The sequence below is a fragment of the Bos grunniens genome, chromosome 19, assembly GCF_055505025.1.
Source record: "Bos grunniens cultivar Pamir isolate PY7600 chromosome 19, Bosgru_T2T1.0, whole genome shotgun sequence".
NCBI classification, from domain to species: domain Eukaryota; kingdom Metazoa; phylum Chordata; class Mammalia; order Artiodactyla; family Bovidae; genus Bos; species Bos grunniens.
Window position 1 is genome coordinate 15,612,903 of NC_141183.1, and position 23,124 is coordinate 15,636,026.

Sequence of the window (23,124 nt, forward strand, 5' to 3'; positions counted from 1 at the left end):
GGCAAAGAAAACCTCCCTCAAACAGAAGAGGTCTGTCTGTCCACGTCTCTTTTTCTTCAAAAGAAGTCCATCACTTTCAGTGGTTCCTGGGAAGAGGTGGTCCTCAGACCCCTCATACCTGCTCGTCTGCTAGTGAATGGACCGCAGAGTATCCATGTTCCTGGTAGATCTCATTTCAGGTTTGAGGAAGGCCCCTGGTCTGGTTAAACCCCTGAGATGGCGTAGAGGGGTCCTGACCCAGTTAATGTGTTTGTTGGTGCAGCTTGAGGGCCATGGCTGTTCTGGCAGTCTCATCTGTCCTGTGGCTTGGCCTGAGCCTGGAGTTGAAAACCCTTAGATTTTTTCACGTGAAAAATTACCAGTTTGTTTATGTGCATCTGATTTACCTCTTGTCTAAATGCAGAATATCTGCAGAATTCAGTCTTACTGCTTTTGACTCAGCAATCGTATCCTTTGAGAAAATTTTAACTTTCCTGTCTTCTTTTAGGTCTTCCCTTCAGTTTCATGTACAGCACACACCTGGTCAGCAAACTACTGTTTTGTTTTACTTGTTTATATTTTAGCAAGACATTCTTGTTGTTTTTTAATGTTGACATCCCAAGGACTGTGCCCTGTAGATGCCCTAAGCACCTGTGGCCCCGGTCTGCGCTGTGCTCCGCCTCTGGGATGTCAGGCCCCCAGCCGCAGGAAGCAGGGGAAGGGGAGGTGCACTGTATCACTCCAGGCCCAGGCAGAGGCCCAGCTCTGCCACGGCCGTGGACAGTGACAATCTCTGCCTCCCAGGCCAGGAACATCTGAGTAATCTTTGACTCACATCTGTTCTGTCTCCTCTTGCCTAATCCTGCCTGGTCTTCATTAAAAATATCTCCTTCCTTTTCTGTTGTTCGCTGGTTTCTCTGCACATTCCTGAGACCACGGGGTGCGGGCACCTTGCTTGTGCTGGAGATGGTCTCACTGACAGACTCCCTGTATGTTCATCAAGCAATTCCCAGAGCGGTGACAGGCCCTGAGCCCTGCCTGGGGGTGTCGCTTGGCTGAGCCCTGACAGGAGGGGTAGGACTTGATCAGGCCAGTCGCTGGAGGACTCGCATTTGAAGCAGAGGAGAAAGAGAAAGCAAGTTCCCCGGGTCAGCACAGGGCTGTGAGTGGGGGCTTGGCGAGCTGGCTGTGGCTGCCAAGTTGAGGTGGGCGGCCAGACTTCCTCCTGAGGAAGGGCTCGCATTCGATGGCGCCAGGACCACAATTGTGTTTCAGGGTGTTCAGTGAAGATGTGATTAGCAAACTCTGGAGGCCCAGAGGCGGCAGGAGAAGCCAGGGCTCAGGGCCCCACAGAGCCTAAGGAAAGTGGGAGACTCAGGGTCTACTGAGGGTGAGTGGATGGGGGCTGGGTTGGGGAGTTGAGGGGTGACGGTGCCTTGGAAGGCGTGTTCCTCGGTGGCAAACATGTGAGCGGCAGGTCTGCGGGGCGCAGGGGATGAGGATTTGGTTCTGGAGGGCGCTGGTTCTTTGTGGGAGGGAGGTGGGTGACTGAGAAGCCAGCTTCACACTCCCGTCTCCTCCAGTCCGCAGTCCCTCCTGTGATGCCCAGACCCTCTGCCCCCTGTCCCTGCCTCCTGTAGGTGGACTGGGCATCTGCCCCAGAGAACCTTCTAGGGGGTGTGAGTCCCTTCCATTCCCGGGACCAGCGCTGTCATGAGTTCAGCAAGTTTCCATCTTGGTCGCTGTTAGGTGCGTGTGTGGGAGTGGCAGGTAGGAACCGCCCAAAGGGAGCCCAGGGGCAGTCAAACCACTGCCCAGGACTCCAGAAGGCAGGTTCTGAGCCCGGGGCCTCCCATGAAGCCAGGCCTAGTATTTTGCCCTGATCGCGCCCCCATCACCAAAATTAATAATCCCTTCTGTGCTCTGGGGGCTGCGTGGGTGCTGGGGGGTAACGTGACAATGCATATTAATGTCAGGCCATGTCTATGGAGCAGGGCATCTACGGGCTCTACACATTTTAATGTAAACTTCCCAGCAACCCTATGAGTCAGCTACTATTTGGTTCCCATTTTACAGATGAGAAAACTAAGGCATGGAGAGGTTAGTGAGTTGACTAAGGTGGTACAAGAGGTGAACCCCAAGTTCAAGTGCCCCCACTGTGAGCCGCCCGCTGCCCACTCCTCCCCCACCTTCCGCAAGGCTCTCTGCCTTGGTCCACTCTCACCAAAGTGTCACATGCCACGTTCTTTCCAGGCAGGGTGTTCTTATTTTTAATCCTTAGTCTTAATCCTGCTCCTCCTGCTTCTGCCCTCCCGAGGTTATCTTTGTTCATGGTCCCACGTGAATGGGGGAGGACACCTTCCTCTTCCTGGCTCCGCCCCTTTCTCCAGGCCCACCACCACTGTCCCCACCTTGGGACAGACCCTCATCATTTCCACTAGCCCCCTCCCCTAGGCTCCCCTATCCTTACAGCTGTGGCAATGAATGCTTGTCCCAAAGTGGGGATCTGACCACAGCATCCATTCCTGGGAGCCCCTCCTGGCTCCACATTGGCTGGGGGATAAAATCTGCACTCTGGAGTGTGAGGTCCAGAGTCCCTCCTGTGTTGCCCCTCCCTCCCCAGGGCTCCAGCTCTTGCCCCACCTGCACAGGCCCCTCTATCAGCGCTTCCCAGAGGGCCAGTACCCTGGCAGATCTGGCCCTTGATAAAGTGTTCAGCAGTCAGCAAGAAAGCAAGAAAATCAAAGGACGGTGAGATACAGAAAATCGATCAGGACACATCGGCCAAGTTGCCAGCTGCCCTATCTTGGTCACAGTATCTTATATTCTAAGTGTTCTTCTATCTTTTATTTTTTAATAGTTCAAATACTTCTCTCATAAATCAGTGCTGGGAGAAAAAAGATGACTTTTTTTTTAATGTCCTCATGGGGCAAACTACACGTTTGCCACTGTAGTCAGATTCCTTTCATATGCTGACAGTTCAAGGGCTGACAGAAGCTTGCCCCACTGGCACGTCAAGCAGACCCTGATCCTTGGGCTCCTGAGTCTTTCCTACTATTCTTTCCTTTCGTCTGCAATGCTTACGGTCCCCAGAGTTGGTTATCACCACTGTCCCCCAAGGCTGGACCTTCCTTCCCCCAAAGCAGGTCTGCAGTGCCATCATCACATCTGCATTTCCAGAGCCTGCTGCGGGCCCAGCCACCCACGCACTTGGCTGGTTCGCTGAGCGGTTGAGTGTATGGTGGTGAGGGGCTGTGGGTGGGTGTGCCCAGGCGCCCACTGGCCTCAGCTGTCAGGCCGGGGCACGGCCAGCTCTCTCCTGCTCGGACGGCCCTACTGGGTGCCAGAGACTCTTCCCCAACCCCAGTGGGGCCCAGCTTGGAGCTCAGAATCCTAACGGACCTTAACTCACTGTCCCCAGAGGGGCCAGGAAACTAGGTAAAACCGCCCATGCCCTGAAGCCTGGAGATCATCTCTCCTGGAAGCCTGGGGACTCAGGTCAGACAGAAGACAGAGGTGGAGGGGAGAGGGAGAGGCTGAGTGAGAAGCTGAGAGAGAGACTCAGAGGGAAACACAAGGCCTGAAGTGGCAGCAGAGAGGGCAACATGGGGAGCCACAGAGACGGGGGCTGGAAGGACAGCTGCCATCAGAACGGTGTGCAGGTGGCGCCTGGAACCAGAGTCTGGCCAGCCTCCTGCTGGGCGGTGTGCCTGCACCTTGACATACCCAGGGCCCCCTAAGGGCCTCCAGCCCCACTGCCAGCCCCAGCAGCAACCTGCACCCGGCCTGGTCTCCATGTCCCTCCCCTGGGACCCTTCTATAAACAAATGCCCCAGAAGGCATCAAAGGTGGGTAAGAGGAGGGGTTCCTAGGGGAGAAAACGACACCTTGGAGTAGTTTCCCTGCTTTAGGAGACATTGAGCAGATGTCTCCAGAGGGCCTTTCATGAAGACATCAAGCACAAAGTCTGTGGAGGAAGAGAGGCAGTGGCCTTCTGTGGCTGGGCAAAGGCCCCCTCAGGTCACCTCCCTGGACAGTGGGGTGGGTAGGTTGACCAATGTGCGTAAGAGGAAGAAAGAACCTGAGCTGATTCCCTTTTATCTTAGCAGAACTTCTGTGATGGTTAGCCGGCCAGGGAGACACCTCTCCATGGAGGAACCTGGATGGGGCAGGCCCAGTGGGAACCAGTCATCTTGGGGGGGTGGTGGTTGGAGAAGCTAGTGCTGTTCACTGCACATGACTGCCACTGACCTGGCCACCGGGATGCTGTGGGGATGCCACGTGGGCAGGAAGCAGAGCACAGGGTCTCTAAAGGGCTTAGAAGCTGGGCTCACTGGCATGGTCCCATCGGTCTTGACTCCTTGGACAAGTGAAGCCAGGGCTGAGCCCCGGGCCAAATTAAGCTTTCTGAGGTGCCTGTGTTTATCAGATGAAGACAGGCCCATGGAAGGTGAGAAAAACTCAACACGGATGAGAGCACTCAAAGTCACATCCGTTTAGACTTGACCTTGCCTTCCAAGCTGTGAAGGGCACAATGGACAAAGGGATGTCAGGAGGGCAATGACTTCGAGTCTCGTTGCCTTCCTACAGCCTTGGTCCATGGGACCTGAGAGATGGCCCTCAGGGTCATCACTCATGGGCCCTGGAGCTTTGGGGTGAGCTCCCCAGAAGACCTGAGCTACTGGTTACTGAAGGAGCAGGAAGGCCCGGCTCTGGCCCCTGGGATCCCTTCAAGAGCAGGAGGTATGAGTGCCTCACAGGGGGCCATGAGGCAAGAGACGAGGGCCCTGGTTCTCCCTGGCACCTGCCTACCTCTGAGGGTCTCCCACTGGCTGGGAGGGATCCGAGGAATGTGGCTTCTTAGGTGAGGGAATTTCTGAGCTAAGGTCAGTCAGTCAGTCAGTTCAGTCACGCAGTTGTGTCCGACTCTGCGACCCCATGGACTGCAGCACGCCAAGCTTCCCTGTCCATCATCAACTCTTGGAGCTTGCTCAAACTCATATCCATTGAGTCGGTGATGCCATCCAACCATCTCATCCTCTGTTGTCCCCTTCTCCTCCTGCCTTCAATCTTTCCCAGCATCAGGGTGTTTTCCATTGAGTCAGTTCTTCTCATCAGGTGGCTAAAGTATTGGAGTTTCAGCTTCAGCATCAGTTCTTCCAATGAATATTCAGGACTGATTTTCCTTAGGATGGACTGATTTGATCTCCTTGCAGTCCAAGAGCTAAGGTCAAGGTACCTTCTAATCTAATCTGCTCTCATATCAAGGACCTGAGAGGAGCACCACTCCTATCAGCTGGCCTGATAAGAGCACTCAGGCAGGAGGTGATGGTCCAGGTCAAGAGAAGTAAAAAGGATGAGGGGAAGGGCAGGGCAGAGAAACCTCTGACTCAGGACAAGCAGGCGGCTAACTTGCTCTGACCATGGAAGAGCCACCAGCCACGGTGCGTCGTCAGGGATGACGCCTGGTCTGTCCGCCCCTTCCTTCTGCTCCTTGGGGATCAGTTGCGTCTTGCCCTGGAAGCAGGTTGTCACAGAGCCACAGCTGGGATCACTACCTGAGCCTCTGCCCATCTCAGGGCATCCTCCTGACTGTGGCCTGGACACCTTGCACTTTCGACTCAAAGGCCTCCACATCCTCACCACCCTCCTGGCGTGAGGAGCTCGGCTGGGCACCTGGGGCTGTGGGCCAGAGCTGCAGCAGCTTAAGGAGCCAAGATGAGTGCTCGGCTGTCACAAGCTCTGAACAAAGTGCAGGAGGCCCAGTCCTGCAGTTTATGGCTGGTTAGCGGAGGTGATTAGATGGCTGTCATTATCGGTAGCTCATACCTTCCTCCTCCTGTCTCTGCTGACACCACTCCAGCTTTGGCCAGTCCTCACCCCCGCCTTACACCCTTGCTCTCCTGGGTCTTTCTATTTTAAAAATATTTATTTGGCTGCGCCAGGTCTTGGTTGCGGCATGTGGGATCTAGTTCCCTGACCAGGGATGGAACCCAGACCCCTGCATTGGTAGCGCAGAGTCTCAGCCACTGGACCACCAGGGAAGTCCTTCCTGTGTCTCTCCTGCTCTCCACAATGCACCTCGCACTCCCAGAGCGGGTCTTCAGTGTCTGCTGACTGACTCAACGACTGGCGGGCCCTGGGAGCGCAGTGCGGAGGTGCGACTGACGGCACAGCTGGGACACATGCTCGCTTGCAGTTCCACGATGGGGGGCGGGGGGTGCTGATCTGAGTGGGGGTCATGCTGGGGCTGGGGCTGCTGTGCCACCAGCCACAGGTAAACATGGGCTGGGCCGGGGGAGCTTAGTGGTGCCCTAATGACCGGGAGGGACGCTTGGATTCTCCAGATGACATGTTCAGATGACAGACGCGGTCAGTGCCCAGACACAACCCCGGAACCTCGGGTGGGGGTCTCTGCCACACGCCTCACATCGTCAACCTCTACCCTCTAAGTGACCTGATGCCTCCTTTCTCCTCTGTTTGCATACGTGGCTGACATCGCCTGTGCTGGGGTATGAGGAGGGCCAGGGCAGGGGGGAGGCAGGATCAAGGCAACCTGATCGTTCCGTCCTGGGCCTCTACCCTTCTTCCCACACGTTCCCTTGGCTGGAGTCACTTCCCCGGGCCTTCCCTCCACCCTTACTTCTCTCTCCTCTGAGAGCCTTTGCCAGCACCCCTTTATGATAGCCCTCCCTGCCGGGGCACTCCACCCCCTTCCCCTGCCTAATATTCTTCCTATCACCTGTTACTACATGCAATTATGTTTCTCTCTGTGTGTGTCGTTCGCTTATCTTTTAATTATCTGTCTCCCCCACTTCATGTAAGTTTCATGAAAGCAGGGACCATGTTTGTCTTATGGATTATTGTCTGTCTGGGGCCTGGAACAATGTAAGGCATAAGTGGGCACCCAACAAACTTTTGTTGAAAGAAAGGAAGGAAAAATGGTCTTCGTCCTGATCTTCACCCCTCGCACCCCAAGCGCTGCACAGATCACACAGAGGCTGGGAAAACCCACCCCTTCCACCGCCTCCCACTTTGGGGGCCCAGCACTGGCCGACTGGCTGTGCCTCTCACATCCTGTTTGCTCTGGGCGGCAGAAATGAAAGTTGGCCTGACTGTCCCAGTTCTCATGGCTTTTCCATTCATTCTGCGGTATTCTCTTGGCTCATGGACAGGTTACTCTTGTTTATCTCAGTCTTGTTTTTCCAGACTGGACCAACTTCGGGGTCAACCTGGGACCCATAGCCCATGACGTCCCTCAGCTCCCTCCCCTCGCCCTCCAGAGGCCCCAGGTGACTCACTGCCTTGGTTGGAAGCTTTGCAGTTTCCCCTGCCTCAGCGCTGCCGCTCAGCCACCATCACTGCGGCCCTGCTGGATGCCTGGCTGCTCACTTTCTGGCCACCCCTGCTTCTAGGGGCTGGAAGAGAGGATTTCCCTGCTGAGTGATCATCGTTCCGTTCAAAACTCATCGAAGTAGCCATGTCCTTTCAGAGTCAGATCAGTTTTCTCTCCAGGAATTCGGGGCAAGTTCTCCAGGAAGCAGGTCTGATGATGCCGCCCCTGCCTGGAGGCCGCTCTGCTAAAGGGTGTGCCCTTTGACCATGTGCCACCTGAGCACCAGGCCTACCTCCCAGAGCTTGCATGGGGTTTGGATCTGGCGTGCGGACCCCTGATCCCTACTCCGGCAGTGCTGGTGGGCCTGCCTTTTGGGGGCGCTCCTGCTCGCTCCCTGCTGTCCCTTTCCCAGGTTAACCCCTGCTTGCCCTGCGGCTCTGACACTATGCCGTGTCCCAGAAGCCTCTGTGACCCTTGCCATCTGGGTGAAGTGCCCTTTCTCTGCACTGTGAGGGCCTGAAGAGAACAGTGCTGTGCCCGTCTTGCTCATTCTTACATCCCAATGTCACCTGGCACGTTGAAGGCACTTGATGAAAACTGTAGAGTGAACAGATTGTGCGTGTTTGCCTCTTACAGTGACTTAGAGCTGGGGAACCCATCTCCACGGCCTTTGACTTGGTATTCTCTGCAGCCGAAGGTCAAGGCCGCTGCCAAGGCACGTGCTGAAGAGGAGGTGACTGGTGTCTCAGCCCGCTGGGGGCAGGGATGCTTTGTTGGCGGGGGCGGGGGCGGGGTGGGCACTGCTGGAGGCCCCTCTGTCCTTCCCATGCAGGAGCAAGGGTAGGGCTGCCAGATAAAATATAGGATAGCCAGGTAGATTTGAATTTTGGATAAACAGCTAATACATTTTTAGTATATGTATGTCATATGTGGTGGTGGTGGTGGTGTGAGTCACTCAGTCGTGTCCCACTCTTTGCCACCCCATGGATTGTAGCCCTCCAGCCTCCCCTGTCCATGGGATTCTCCAGGCAAGAATACTATAGTGGGTTGCCATTTCCTTCTCCAATGTCATATGTGGGACATACTCGTGCCAAAAAAAATTTTTTTAATTAAATTTAAATTTAACAGGGCACCCTGGGGGTGTTTTCCTTCTAAGTCTGGGAACCCTAGCAAGGCAGATGTGACCCACCAGCTGCTAGGGGATCTGAACTACTTTTATAAAGTGCATTCTGCTCAGTCTGGGTTCTTCCTGCTCTTTGAATGCTTTTGGCCAGAGAACAGGGAACGCTCAAGGCGTGGTTTCCAGGGCTGTCACTAGCACATTTAACCCAGTGCATCTCCCTGCATCTCAGTCCTTGACCCCAGGTATTGGACTCTGACTCCAGCTACTGGACTGGGTGGTCAGGGAAGGCCTTTCCGAGGAGGGGATGTTTGAGCTGAGATTTGAAGGAATAAGCCAAGTGATGATTGGGGAAGAACATTCTGGAGAGTGGCCCGTGAACTTGTTGAGTCTGAGGACCACAGAGGTTAGTGTAGTGTAGTGAGCGTAGGAAGGGAGGGTTTGCATGGGGAAACCTTGGCCCACATCCTTGGTCCCCAAGAAGGGGTTTAAGGCTGTGCCCCTTGCCGGTCACCACCCCCCAACTGCAGGGTGGATGCTTCTCTGGCCTCCCAGGCTGAGGGCCTCAGCAGCAGGGACGGGGGAGGAAGCGAGTGAGTATCCATCCCCCGGGCTCAGGGATACTGGCAGCAGTGGCAAGGCCACGCGACCCTGCTGCTTGACCGCATTGCGGTGGCATCGTCTGCTCTTTAAAGGGGTAGAGACATGCGTCCTTCAAGCTGAGTCCCTGTGTGACTGGCCCCTGTGGAGGCAAGCTGCCTCGCTCAGAGAGCCACCTCCACCCCCTCCTGAGAGCTCTGCTGGGGGCCAGGTGCTCTCCCCTCTAGGGGGAAGTGCTGCTGCTCAGGCCACAGGGCCGTGGGGGGATGGGGAGACCTCCCTCCCACCTCAGCAACTCTCCCCTGGCTCACAAGGGGCTTCCAGCCCTACACTAGGATGCTCAAATCAGGTCCCCAGTGAGGCTCTGCTCCTCTCTGCAGCCCTGTCCACCTCAGTCCTCCTCCTCCAAACCCAAACACACAGGCCAAACAATGCGAAATGGCTTGTTTCCAAGGACACAACTCACAAGGTACTTGTACTTGTGGCCTGCTGTTTGCCTGTTGGCATGTGAAGGAAGCTGTTTCTTAATTTAAAATGTCCATGAATTCCCTCTGGCTGGAGCGCTACCCCAACAAAACTTCTGTTCATGGCAGGTTTAAGCTTGGTCACTCAGAGGGGGTGGGCCCAGCTGTGTTTGCCCCATCAGAAGGTGTGCCCAGGGCAACAGGCACACTTAGGTCTTGCCATGGCTTGAGAGCATATTCTGTCTATAAGGAGGCACTGGATCCCCACGGCCACCTTGGCCAGGCCCATGGGGAGCCCACAGTGCTGGGGTGGGGGGTGGGGGTGGTGTCCCTTTGCTGAGGCTCTTTGAGGTCTCTACAGGAGGAAACCCCATTTCACTACTACCTCCAGGCCCTTGGTGAGTCGTGCCAGGCATCCGACAGGAAAGAACCTTTTGTTCTGAGCTTGTAGAAAGTCTGAGCTGGACTTGTTATCTACTCTCAGTGCTTCCTGGATATGGGGGCCTGGACGGGGCTGCGCTAGGGGCTGGCTCCCTGTCTCGGCAGTGGTTCCTTCCTCTCTTAGCCACTGCGGCTGGGGAGGCTGCAGTGGCAAGGTCTAGGCCTTTGTGAAAGGCTGGTGAGAGCTGATATTTATCTTTAGGCTGCTGATGGGGGAGGTGGGTGTATGGGTGTGGGTGGGTGGTAGGTGGCACAGTCTGGGAAAGGTCCCTGGCTTGGGAAAAGGGGGCACATCACCTAGTGTGTGTCTGTGTGCACGTGTGTGTGTGTACGTGTTGGGGTGTGTGTGCTGCAGAACTGAGGAGGCAGTGAATCCAGCCTCCCTGCAGAGTGACACCTCCACCTTCCAGGTTGCGAGGGAGGGCGAGTCCCCCGGGGTTGCGGGAGCGCCGAGGAGGGCCAAGCCCTGGGCCACGTCTGACACCTAGTGGCCACCTGAGCCCGGGGCGGGGCGAGGGATGAAGGTGGGAGGGAAAGGAAGGGCGTGGAGCCAGGGAATCTGGAAGCGCGGAGACCAGGCCGGAGGAGGGTGGCCGTTCACCGGTACTCCCCCTCCCGTCTTGCCCCGGGTCGCGCCTCGGCGGACCAGGCAGCCCACCCCCACTCAGCGTCGCCCGCGGCCTCCGAGTCCGGCCTAGACTAGGCGGCCCCCGCACCCGCGGGGCAGCAGAGCCCCGTACGCCCCCGAACGCGGTGGACCCCGGAAGCCAGGTCGTGAGGCCCGCATTCGAAGGTTACCCGAGCTTGGGTCCGGAGGCCGGGTCGCTGTAGCCGCGGGTCTCGTGCCGCAGCCCCTATCACGCTGGGGTCAAGGTTCGGGCCTGGTGGGGCCCCGAAGCCAGACCAGGCACCATGGGGAACCCGGCCCAGTCAAGGGTACGCGGACCCGCCGGGGCACTTCCGGCCCCCGCGCCCCCCGCACGCCGCGTCGCCAGCCTGGCCGCCAACCCGTCGCCGCCGCCCGGTTGCCATGACGACGTGGTAGCGCGGCCGGCAGAACCGGCGGGGCAGCCCGGGCGCGGCGCGGGCGGCTCGTGGGCCAGTCGGCGGCGCGGCGCGGAGCAGCGAGGACGAGGTCCGGGTCAGACGTCCGGCCAGGTAGGCGGCCCGGGCCGGAGGGGGCGAGCCGAGCCCCGGCGGGGAGTGGGGAGGAGGCCCGGCTGTATGCCGGGGCACCATGGGTTTAGGGGTGCCGGGCCTGGGGCGGGACCGCACCCGCGCCGGAACAGGCCAGGATCCCGGCGCCGCAGCCAGTCTTTCTCCTGTCCTCTCCTGCCGCCAATCTGACTCACTGCACCTGCTTTCCCTGGGCTCGGGGCCCGGAGCCTGGCCCGACAGTAAAGAGCTCGACGCGCTAGCTGTCGGCCGTTGGCCCCGGCCTGCCTCTGCGCCTCGTCTCTTTGGAAGTTAGAACGGAGCGGCAGGGAACCGCAAGTTTATGTGTCGATGCACGGTTAATGTTTTGCCATATTCCAGAGACCAGGCAGGGTAGAAGTGCAGCAACCGACATTTGCCACACCTGAAACGGAGCTGCCGAACTGCTTCTAGTGGCCAGGCCTCCCTCCCTCTGCCTCTTTCCTTTGGGGTGAGGTGTCTAGCTAGGAGGTCCCTTCCTCATTCTTCTGGAACACCCCCGGCCTCTTGGTGGGCGAGGAGTCTCCCCTTTGGGAAATCCTTTCCCCTCGGGTTGGCCGTGGTAGGCCCTGAACTGTAGGTACAGGGGTTGGAGAATTAAGAGGGGGAAGGGATCTGCTGCTGCCTCTGACACCTGGGTATGGGGGGGCACCCCCCGGTTGTCCTGAACCCCAGGGCACCACAGAGAGGAGGATCCAGGTGGACCCCGAAGTCCCAGCTATATCTTTAGAGGCTGGCACCCCTCACAGGTCTTTCTCCCTTTTGGTTGCCCCTCTCCTCTTTCATGCCACCTTGGCTTTGACAATTTTCTGACTCATTAAATGAAGCTCTATCTTATCTGGGTTCTGTTCCTTCGTTTTCATAGCAAAATCAAATAAAAAACCCACAAAGCTTTGCTACCTTCTCATACATATCTTGATTTCTTCTGTGCAATTGGATTGAGGCAGAAAATGCAGGCAACTTGTAAATGCCAAGGGAGCCGCATACACAGAAAGGGCTGCTACAACCTCCCACCCCGTCCCTGGGCAGGAGGGGCCTCCAGGACCTGAGCGGGGGCTTTGCTTGTCCCACTGCTTCCCTGCCTGCGCCATCTTCCCTTGGGCGGCTTCTAATACAAAGTGGTTCTAATGCTAGAAGACTTTGGTGGAGGAATTCACCCCAGATCCAGGGCTTTCTGCCCAAGTGTGGGGATTCTTGGTAGGCAGAAGGGAGGGTGTGCACTTATTAGAGGGAGTCATGCTGTCTGCTGCCATCTGGCCGTCTACAGCCCCAAACCTCATGTGTCAACAGCTTCTGAACTGTGACTCTTCCTAAGGTGCTGTTAGAAAAAGATTTAGTTTTTGTGAGATTGCTGTTTACCTGAATGCCTACCATGTGGCCGGCAGTGTGCTAGCACTGGTACATACTCTGCTTCATCTTTGCTACAGGCCAGTAAGGTGGATCTCAACACGCCCCTACCTTTTGGAAGAGGAATCAGGCTCATAGAAGGCTCTTGGCTCCCTGTCATGAACAGTGGGGCTGGCTTTGAAATCACATCCATCTGACCAGGGCTGCATTGTGACATTCTCCTTCCTCCATTAAAAAAAAAAAAATAAAGATAATTGTATTTTACAACCACAACAGTATAAAGACAAATATAATCCAGGCTGGATTAAAAAATAAAATATTTTATTCAATCCTAGTTTGTTTTTTCTTATGATTTTAACAGAAATCAACACCTTTTTTTGTGAGTCCCTACAAGTATTGAGAGCCCTGACACTGAGCCCCTGGACCTAATGGAGAACTCGGCTCTGTGTCTGACCTCAAGCTTCCTTCCTGGGGGTTACTTGGGTGCCAGTGGTAAGAGAGTGCCCCATCTAACAGCCCAGCCCTCATTTTGCCTCATCTTTCATCACATTCGAGGATATTCCAAGACAATTGAGTCGTTTACCCCTTGTACCCAAGAAAAGACCTAGCCCCCAACAAAATCTTTTCTAACCCGATTAAAACGCTGCTGCCGATAAGGTCTGCGGCCAGGCCAGGCTCCTGCTTCCAGGCTGTGGACGTGTGTGGTGTCTGGTCCTCATAATGAGATTAGGCCTGGTGGCCTTTCAGTGAAGCCCCCTGGGCTCAGGGAGGGAGAGGGATGCTTGTTGGCACGTTCAAACCCTGCGGCAGCTCCTAGCCCTGGTGGTTCAAGTTAAGTGGGGTCTGACTGCAGGTGTGTGGGGGCAGGTGTGTGACGGTCACAGCCTGAGATTCCAGAAGCTGCCAGAGACCCCAAATCCCCATCCTGTGCTCTGACAGGAAGGAGGGCAGCCGAGTAAGGGTCCACATGAGCTCGCACAGGTGCTTGGTCTGGAGGGCCAGGAAGCCTTTGGGGTGCAGGTGGGCTGCTTCCGGGCCCTTGACGTTGCTGCCTGCATGGTTCTGGGAACACAGGAGGCCACAAAGCTGCCAGTGTTCTGAGGTACCACCATTAGGAAAGAGGGAAGGGTGAGAGAAGGAAGCGCAGGGGTAGGATTCCACGGCATTTGCTTACTAGGGAGTGAATCCTAACTGATTTCAGGGCTAGCAGACTCACCCACCATTTGTGGGTGAGTCGGATTCCAACCAGAGTCCTCGCAGTATCTTCTCTGCACCCCTCGTTGTTGGAAGCAGCCCGTCTGTGCACAGAGATGTGCTGTCAGTTACAATGAACCGCAGAAGTGATGGGCAGCTACGTTGCTGAAGGGGTCTCAGCTCATTTTCCGTGAAGCACAGAACCTGCTCGGAGCTTTGTCTTTTCGGTCTATCTGGATTTTTTTCTCTTACAGCTTATTGGCTGTGAGGCTCCCCTGCCCGAGGGGGACTGGTCTGGCTCCTTTGTGTTTTCCTGTCATCCCTCATACTCAGGTTTAGAACCACCTTCAGAATGGAAGGTGCGACAAGGGGACTGCTTAGGCTTCGCTGAGTCCGTGGTCATTCTTTATCTCTGACTTCCTCTGGGACACCTCGTTACGGGGGTGAAGTAACCGGGAGAGATGCCTCTGGAGCAGCTGTCATGAAGATCCTGCAGTAGTCTGTCCCTGTCGCCTCTTCTCTCTAACCTGCCCGTTTATACCTGTAGCCTTTTCTCCCCAGAAAGCCCATGGGGGACACCAATGCTTGAAGTAATGGTGGGTGTGAGCTGCCTTATTAGAGTGGGTCCTCGAGGGGGTGAGGCGGGCCCAGGAGGATGGCATGGGAGGGGAGAGGCTGTCCCAGGGCCGTGTTTCCGAGCAGTCAGGTCCTCTGAATCCTGGCTTCAGTGCCGAGGAAGCTTTCCAATCTCGCCTAGTTACTGGCGTTAGAAAGCGCAGAGCCACACCCCTTAGTGGGCATCCCCTGTAGGATGGCCACTCCAGCATGCATCCAGAGTGCCCAGTGGAGTTTAACGCAGGGGCCCTTTACTCTAGAATCTGCCTCTGCTCTGCATCCTGTCTGCAAGGCCCAGGAAGGCGGGGGCCACGTCTCGTCTCTATGTTCCAGCATCCAACAGTGTGGTACTGCTTTGCAGGCACTTGATAAACAACTGAGTTGAGCAGTTCTTTGCCACGGATGATTTTGGACAAGTCATTTATCCTCTTGTCCAAAATCATCTGCAGCAGAATCCTCTTGGGCTTCTCTGGTGGCTCATACGGTAAAGGATCTGCCTGCAATGTAGGAGACCTGGGTTCGATCCTTGGGTTGGGAAGATCCCCTGGAGAAGGAAATGGCTCCCCACTCCAGTATTCTTGTCTGGAGAATTCCATGGACAGAGGAGCCTGGGGGGCTTTAGTCCTTGGGATCCCAAAGAGTCGGACAAGACTGAGCGACTAACACCTTCACTTTCACTATTTATCCTCTTTGAGTCCCAATTTACTCACGTGTCAAATGGGGGTAATACTCCTGTTACCATCATAGATTATTGTGAAGACTGAAAGAGAGAACTCAGGAAGAGCTGAGTACAGAGCAGGGCTCCCGCCCTTGAGGCACAAAAGCTCACATCTCCAGGCTACCACCTCAGGGTGCAAACAGCACTAGGGTTCGGACTCCCAGGGGACTCAGGAGGTTTTCAGTGAGGACATTAAAGCCAAGTTTTGTCATCACACTGTTGCCTCATGTTTTCAGCACCACCAGGTAAGCCTCCATTTCTCAGCAGCTGCTGGGTGTCCTACAGTTTTTGTTTTTTTTCGGGCACAGCTTGCAGCATGTAGGGTCTTAGTTCCCCAACCAGGGATCAAACCTGCGCCCTCTGCACTGGAAACTTGAAGTCTTAACCACTGACTGCCAGGGAAGTCCCTGTCCTACAATTTAACTCAGCACTGACACTACCTAACTGGAGACAGGGTTAGATCTCAGAGGTTAAGGGCTTAGTCCCACGAGACTGTCCCCTGACCCCATTCAGATGCTAACTGCAAGTCCAGGTAGTCACCGGTGCTGCTGACTAATAGGCTACAGATCAGAGCTTCCCATGACCCCCTTCTCGGGTTCAGTTCATTTGTGGATGTGTTCACCAACCTGGGAGCTCTCCAAACGCTGTCCTTTGGGGGTTCAAGGAGGCTTCGTTATACAGGTCCGACTGATTAAATCATTGGACGTTCGTGGCTGAACCCAATCTCCAGCCCCTCTCTCTCCCCAGAAGTCAAGGGCGGGACTGAAAGTTCCAACCCTCCAGTCACAAGGTTGGTTCCCCTGGTAACCATCCCCCAGTTTTCTAGGGGCTTTATTAACATAGTATAATATTAACATAACAAAAGAAACGTTTAAGGCTTTCTTCACATTGAAAATTCCTAGGGTTTTAGATGCTCTGTTGCATACATTTCTTATTATAAATCAGAGTACCATGGCTAAGAAGAGAACTCCCACTTCTGCCCATCTCATGATGAGACCAGTTGGGAAGGGAAAAAGCTGGCTGTGGCTTGCGTCACAGCCGAGCGGCTCAGGACCCAGGAGTGCTGTTCTCTGCAGCCCTGAGCCCCGCTCTGTCCTCGCTGTCTAATGGGAGGGCAGACTGGCAGGTCAGCTGGGGCAGAGCCCATTCTTTCTGTTCTTCCTAATTCAGAGCTAATCAGATTCTGACTGTGCCCCGGGCTCTCAAGAGGAATCTAATAAAGGAGAGGAGGACAGCATCTCTCTGTTCAGAACAGTTTTCCTATTGGAGTCGGCGCAAGGGATCAGATCCCAGAGGACACCCAAGGGGGAGGCGGATGCAGTCCCTGCCTGCAGGGAGCTCACAGGGCTCCGCTGCAGAGAGGCCCATGTGGGCTTAGCTCAGGGCAGGACTGGGGTAAGTAAGCCCTAGGCCAGCCTTGGGGACAAAGCGGTGAACAAAATGCCCATTTCAGGTCGTGGGGCAGGAAGCGCAGGGGAGCATGAGGTGGAGGGGTTACCGCCAGGTTGCGCTGTCAGAGCTGTGGCCTGGGAGCACCTCCGCCAGTGGACTTGGTAGGAAAACAGTGGGGGCTGTGGGTGGAAACCCGCATGGCATTAGTTAAGGAGTTGGCATTTGACCATCACGTGTTGGTGGCCCTTTGTGCCTGGAGGGGCAACAAGACTGGGGAGCTGGCTTTGTCCCTGTCCCTGTGGGTCAGGCAGATGAGGGTAGGGAGGGTAGGGAGATGGGGGCAGAAGTTCTAGCCCTGCTGGGTAGCGGCAATAAAGGTGGCTGGGAGGGAAGTGCTGGCGAGGCCTGGGGGAGATGGCCACACTGGCGACCTGGGGGTCAGGAGAGGAATGTGGCTTTGGATGTGTGGACCTTGCAGTGCTTGGGGGATGTCCAGGTAGACGTGTTAGTGGACAGCTAGAAACGGGGTTCAAATTTGGAGGAGAGGCAGACTGGCACTAGGGTTAGCAGTCTCCAGCGTGGGTATTGAGCTGATGATGAGCAAGCGAGAGTTCCTGAAGTGTGGCATCACTGTGTCCAGGGCTTCTGGAAGCAGGCGGTGCTTCGGGAATGTGTTTTGACAGAATGTATCCAAAATCTAAAAAAGAACCTAGCCCTTGCTCAGGATCCCATTTAGGAATTAGGTGTGCAGCGATGATAACCTAGTGTTGTGTAGAAAGCTGGCTAAATATTTAACAACAGGAGGTAAGGGATTGGTTAAAATATGAAACTGTCGTGTAATAAAACAACCATGATGTGGATGTATGTTCACTGACACAAAAAGATGTGCGTGGTCTAGAATTAAGTGAAGAAAGGTTAAAAATTGGTACGGTCATGTTTCTGTAAAAGAAAGTATGAAAAGGATATAAATCAAAACACTGATTACTTGTAATTTCTCTCTTTTGTTTTTTTTTTTGCTTATCTGTATTTTACTACAGGGAGTGGGTTATCAACACTGCCTGCCCGGCCCCCACTTTAAAAAATGGTGGCATTGCCAACAGTAGTCCAAGGTGGCCGAGGGAAGTGGGGGTAAAGACGGTCCGCTTACCAGGAGGACACGGCCTGATCGACCAGACGCTAGTTCTCTTGAGCTGCACAGGGTAGAGGGTGAAAAGTGAAAGTGAAAAGTCAGTTGCTCAGTCGCATCCGACTGTTTGCGAGCCCACAGACTGCAGCCTACCAGGCTCCTCTGTCCACAGGGTTCTCCAGGCAAGAATACTGGAGTGGGTAGCCATTTCCTTCTCCAGGGGATCTTCCCCACCCAGGGACTGAACCTAGATTTGCTGGCAGATTCTTTAGTGTCTGAGCCACCAGGAAACCCACTGTGCTCACTATGTATTAGGAGGGATCCCACAATGTGTTAGTCAAACCTCTCTGCTCAGCTGCTGTTCTCTGCCGGTAATAAGGAAGAGGGTGTTTCCAGGGCCACTGGGAGAGGCTGGGGCAGTGCAAGAGGCGAGCCAGGGGAATGGAGCTCTGGGCCCTCTGGGAGCCCTGGCGGAGCCTTTCTGTGGCCATAGGACGCGGGCACCGAGGCTATACTTGCTTATCCACTGCTTCCTCTCCTCCCATCCCCCCTGGCTGCCACTCCCGCCCGAGTGTGGGAAGAACCAGCAGGTTCCGGGTGAAGAGCTGGCACACGGGCCTGTCGGAGCTGGGGCTTGGCTTTGGCGACAACCAGGCCTGGGCAGAGGAGCCAGGAAATGGCTCCCACTGGCCCCTGGGCTTGGCTTCCCCAAGCCCCATTGAGACCTCTCCCCTCCCACCTGCCCCCATTCCTTGTCTGCTGGGTGGGAGCAGTGACACACATGCTCTGGCACCGAATCCTTGTGAGCTACGTTGCAGGGCTTACCTTGCAGGGCTCAGTTCAGGAAGCCTGGCTTGGGAGCAGTGCAGGCCCACCACCCCAGGTGTGGTAGGGAGGAGCAGGCGGAGGCAGGAAGGGAAAGGGCTGCTTGAAGGCTCCTGTCTCCCACGTCCTTTCTGGCAAAGCAGCTCAGAGCACATCCCTCTACTGGCTGCTGCCACGCTGCTGGGGGCTGCTCTGTTGGCAGGACTTCTCTCACCTGGGGCTGGAGCTGAAACAGCAGGCAAGGGGGAGTCAGGCTCCCATTTCTCACCCCAGATGCCCTTTATGGTTCATCTGGAGGAAAAACTCCTGCATCTTCAAGGAATGTGCTCACTTCTCTGTATTTCACCCATGAACCCGACCTGAGAAAACCCAGGGCCTCGTGAAACAAAGCACTGCCGTGGGGCCCTCCTGCTCTCCTCAGAATGTGGAGGATCTTGACTTGCACCCTCACTGCAGGTGGAAGTGCAGCCAGGTGTGGTCCAGTTCTGCGGGAAGCCAGGCCCCTCCCGCTGGATGCTTGCTACATGAGCACAGAAGCCGGGGAGCGGGCTGAGAGGGAGGAGGCAGGCGGGCATGGGGCGGATCTTTGGAGGCTGTGAGCCATTCTTCTGAGCTCTTCCATCTTCTCCGCAGTAGCCGCCTCAGCATGGAGGGCCCTGCCAGCCCAGCACGTGCCCCCGGGGCGCTGCCCTACTACGTGGCCTTCTCCCAGCTGCTGGGCCTGATCGTGGTGGCCATGACCGGCGCCTGGCTTGGTATGTACCGAGGCGGCATTGCCTGGGAGAGTGCCCTGCAGTTCAACGTGCACCCCCTCTGCATGATCATAGGCCTGGTCTTCCTGCAGGGAGATGGTGAGTCTCTGGGTGACACCACCTGGGAGCGGGTTTGAGGGACCCTTTCACCCCAGAAGCTGGCTCAGAGCCTGGGGACACTGGGAATCCAAATCAGGGCCCCCTGAAGCTGCTGGGTGGCAACTCCGTTCTGACTTAAAGGTGTGTGTGTGTGTGCTGGGTGGCAACTCCTTTCTGACTTAAAAGTGTGTGTAGATGATGGACTTGGCAGAGCTATAGCTCCTCTCTCTGGGGTAGGATCCAGGCTGTGGTTGGCCATGCACTCTGCCTCAAGGCCAGGAGGCCATGGCCTTCTCCTTCTAGAAACAAGAAAACTGGATCTATCCATTTTTCCTCGAGGTGGTCCTGGTGTCAGCAACCCCTTCAGCAGCAGGATCCTAAGAGGCGTTCCCCAGGCCCCCTGGCCCTGACCACCTCAGCCGGAAGAGGGGAATTCACTTGGGATCACAAGGTTCTGCTTTGAGAACCAGGGGTTTCCCAACCAGGGAGCCCGCTTGCTAAAAGTAGTGAATATGTGATCAGGGTGCTGGACAAACTGAAGACCATCAAAGCTAAGGGGTGAACTCAGAAGTACGTGGCACCTTGGTGTGCCTGTTTGATGAGCCTAAAACAGCCTGGAATACCTGGGGACAGCTGATAAGAAGGTGCGGGGTGGGCGCGCCAGGGCGCAGGAGCCTTGTTTTCTTCCCCCTTCCTGTGGCTGGGGTACCTGGACAAGCCCTAGACTCAGGTCCCCTCTTCAGCCGAGGGCGTGTCTCCTCGCTGCCCTGGCCGGAGGGCTGCGGGCTGGGGTTAGCGCGCTGACCTTCCCTTTCTCTCGGCCCACAAGCCCTGCTGGTTTACCGCGTCTTCAGGAATGAGGCCAAACGCACCACCAAAGTCCTGCACGGGCTGCTGCACGTCTTCGCCTTCGTCATCGCCTTGGTGGGTGAGTTGGGGGTCGGCGCGCCCTTCCTCCACCTCTGCTGACTTGGGGAAGTAGCTGCTTCACTGTCCAGTCCCTGCCCCTCCCCAGCAGCCCCCCAGGTAGGGACACTGGGTGTTGGCAGCCACCGAGCCGGGACTGGAGCCCAGAAGTCCCGGCCAGGCAGGTTTCCCTAGGGTCACCGCATCCCCTCAGTCCCCATCAGCCTTGTCCTCTCTACCCCCGCCTCCCGCCAGGCCTGGTGGCGGTGTTCGAGCACCACAGGAAGAAGGGCTACGCCGACCTGTACAGCCTGCACAGCTGGTGCGGCATCCTGGTCTTCGCGCTCTTCTTTGCGCAGGTGAGTCCTCGCGTCCCCACGGTGGCGGGGAGGGGCAGGGAGCAGGGCCCGAACCGGCTGCGGCCAGGTGTGCGCCCGCAGGTGCGCCCAGGGCGTCCCCGGGCTGCGCGGAGCGGGCGCAGCTCGGTCCCCGGCAGCACCTCGCCTTTCCTCCCAGTGGCTCGTGGGCTTTAGCTTCTTCCTGTTCCCGGGCGCCTCGTTTTCTCTGCGGAGCCGCTACCGCCCGCAGCACGTCTTCTTCGGCGCCGCCATCTTCCTGCTCTCGGTGGCCACCGCCCTGCTGGGCCTGAAGGAGGCGCTGCTGTTCGAGCTCGGGTGAGCGCCCCCTCCCGGCGGCTCTGTGCGGTGCGGCCGAGCAGGGGCTTTTCTCCCGGGGCGGGGCGGGGCGGGGCGGGGTGGGGGGCGGACTCGGGCTTGGGACCCTAGGGCATCTTTCCGGCTGGGGGGAAGGGCACTGGGTTTAAGGGCGACGCCTCAACCCCGCAGGACCAAGTACAGCATGTTCGAGCCCGAGGGCGTCCTGGCCAACGTGCTGGGCCTGCTGCTGGCCACCTTTGCCACGGTCATACTCTACATCCTGACCCGCGCCGACTGGAAGCGGCCCCTCCAGGCGGAAGAGCAAGCGCTCTCCATGGACTTCAAGACGCTGACGGAGGGCGACAGCCCCAGCTCCCAGTGACGGGCGCCCCATCCTGGCCCCTCCTGTTCCGGGGGCCCAGGCAGGTGTCCGTCCCGCAACCGCCGCTGAGGGTCCGGGCAGGGCTGGGCACAGTGGAGGTAGGGGGGGAAGTCCTCTCTGAGCGCAGATTTTTGGGATTCAGGCCCCCTCCGCTTCCCGCTCCTCGCTGCTGCTGCTGTCGTTGTTAGTCCTGAGCACGCGTTCCGGGCCCCCCCCCCCCCCCCCCCGCCCCTGTTGCCACCCGACTTCCTCCCCAAGATGGAGCAGCTTTGGGAAAGGCTCTGGGCCTAAATGGGTCCGAGAGTTGGGGGCGCTCCCTTCTCAAGGCCGCAGCGAAGCTGAGACTTGCTTTGTGTGACCCCGAACTCCTGCCAGGAGTCTTGCGGCCCGAAGGACCGGCTCTCTGAAAGGGCCCAGCCTTTGGCAGCGGAGCTAGTGACATTATATGTGAAATATGCTGGTGTCAGGGCCAGGTTCCCCAGGAGAGGGGAGGGACTCCCTGGGACTCTCTGGACCCAGGCTTTGGCACAGCTGCGTTCTGGAGCCTTCCCTTTCTTTAACCCTTTAGCCCCGAGGCGGCTTTGCCTTGGGGGCCGTAGACTTGGGACAGACTTGTCGTGAGCCGCTTCAGAGGGCAGCCCAGAGAAGAGGCTGGAGGTGGGCCTGGGTGGGCGCTGGGCCACCTGCAGGGGCTTCTGTCCCCGCTGGGCCAGGCCTCCGCTCCTGACCCTCAGAGCTCACGGGAGGCTGCTCTGACAAGAGGGCACAGGCCTTTTCTCATTAAACAAAAAGCTGCCACTAGAAAAGGATAAGGTGCCCCCTTTCGATTTCCATGAGGAGGGTTCGGGAGGACAGTCTCCTCTCCTACCTGCGGCCGGTCTTTGCAGGAAATTGGGACCAAGACGGAATCAGATTAACCCCCCCACAACCCTGTGAGTGTGTAACGCTGTTAGCTGAGTGCTGTTTGCCTTCGGTCTAGAGATAACGTGATTAGAGCATTGATCTGCGCTTCTTGGACTTGGCAAATGCTCTCTCCTTGTTTTCCTCATTTTCCGGGCTTTGAGGAACATGACGCAGTTTCAGACAAGACAGAGTCGACTTAAGACATTAATAAAATTTCCAGTTCTGACTACCGTTTTTCAGCAGCTGCCTCTCCCAGCTAAATGCTGCCTTCGAGAAAAGGGGCTCATCTCCTCTAATACTCGGATTCCTACAACTCGGCCTTTGCCGTGGGTCCCGCCTCAGGCGATGCTGCTCCTCAGGGCAGGTGGCGGAGGTGGGCGCCCTCCCCAGCAGGGCTGCCTGCTCCCCACCCCACCCCGTGGCCGCTCCGAGCTCTGCTGCGGCTGGCCACCCCCACACACCACCGCAAGCCGTTTACACTGTTCTTTGATCGCCTGGTATAGTTGATGTTTACACGTGGGAAAACTCCACCTTAGACAAACGACCAGAGTAGGATTGTGTATCTCTCTTGCCAGAAGGGCACAGAGAGAAACAGAACCTTGGATTTGCAAAGAAAAAAAAAAAAAAGTCTGAACACTGGCCTGTTTGCCAAATCATATGCTGGATAACTAATAAGCCAAAAAGGCACCCCCCTCCCCACCTGCCCCAGCCAAGCTGATCCGTGGTGGCTTGTTTTATTTTGCCTGTGGCCAATCTTCGATGAAGTCCAGTGTAGTGCTGGTACAACAGATGATTCAATAAACGTCTACAGCAGATCTCTGGCCTGTTATCTTCATTTCCTGCGGCAGTAAAAGGAGCCAGCTCTTTCAGCAGATACGTGAAGTTTGCCTACCAGGGTCGAGAGAAACTGCATATCCCCAGGCTGGGCACAGAAAGTAAAGTGACTCATGCCGTTTATCACTTCAGAGCACTACAGGCTCTGAAATGGTCCTCGCTCTGGACCCCAGTGAGGGAGGCTCTTCCAAAGGGTTAGAGAAATTCTGTTCCCAGACAGGGTGTCCAGGAGGGTGGAACC

The 23,124-nt window shown here is 56.5% G+C and overlaps 1 protein-coding gene across 5 annotated transcripts; it reads left to right on the plus strand.

The window, feature by feature from the left end:
- Window positions 1-1,277: 1,277 nt before the first annotated feature.
- Window positions 1,278-22,864, plus strand: CYB561 (cytochrome b561). 5 transcript variants are annotated; one of them, XM_086357081.1, is made up of 6 exons: window positions 1,278-1,369; window positions 18,985-19,202; window positions 20,032-20,130; window positions 20,364-20,467; window positions 20,625-20,782; window positions 20,954-22,864. In XM_086357081.1, exons 2-6 carry the CDS (start codon window positions 18,998-19,000, stop codon window positions 21,144-21,146), a joined length of 759 nt encoding a protein of 252 aa, XP_086213207.1. In that variant the 5' UTR covers window positions 1,278-1,369; window positions 18,985-18,997; the 3' UTR covers window positions 21,147-22,864. The 5 variants fall into 5 exon arrangements, with proteins under 5 accessions (XP_086213207.1, XP_086213206.1, XP_086213203.1 ...); XM_086357080.1 differs by lacking the exon at window positions 1,278-1,369 and adding an exon at window positions 10,072-10,118; XM_086357077.1 differs by lacking the exon at window positions 1,278-1,369 and adding an exon at window positions 11,042-11,098.
- Window positions 22,865-23,124: the final 260 nt, after the last annotated feature.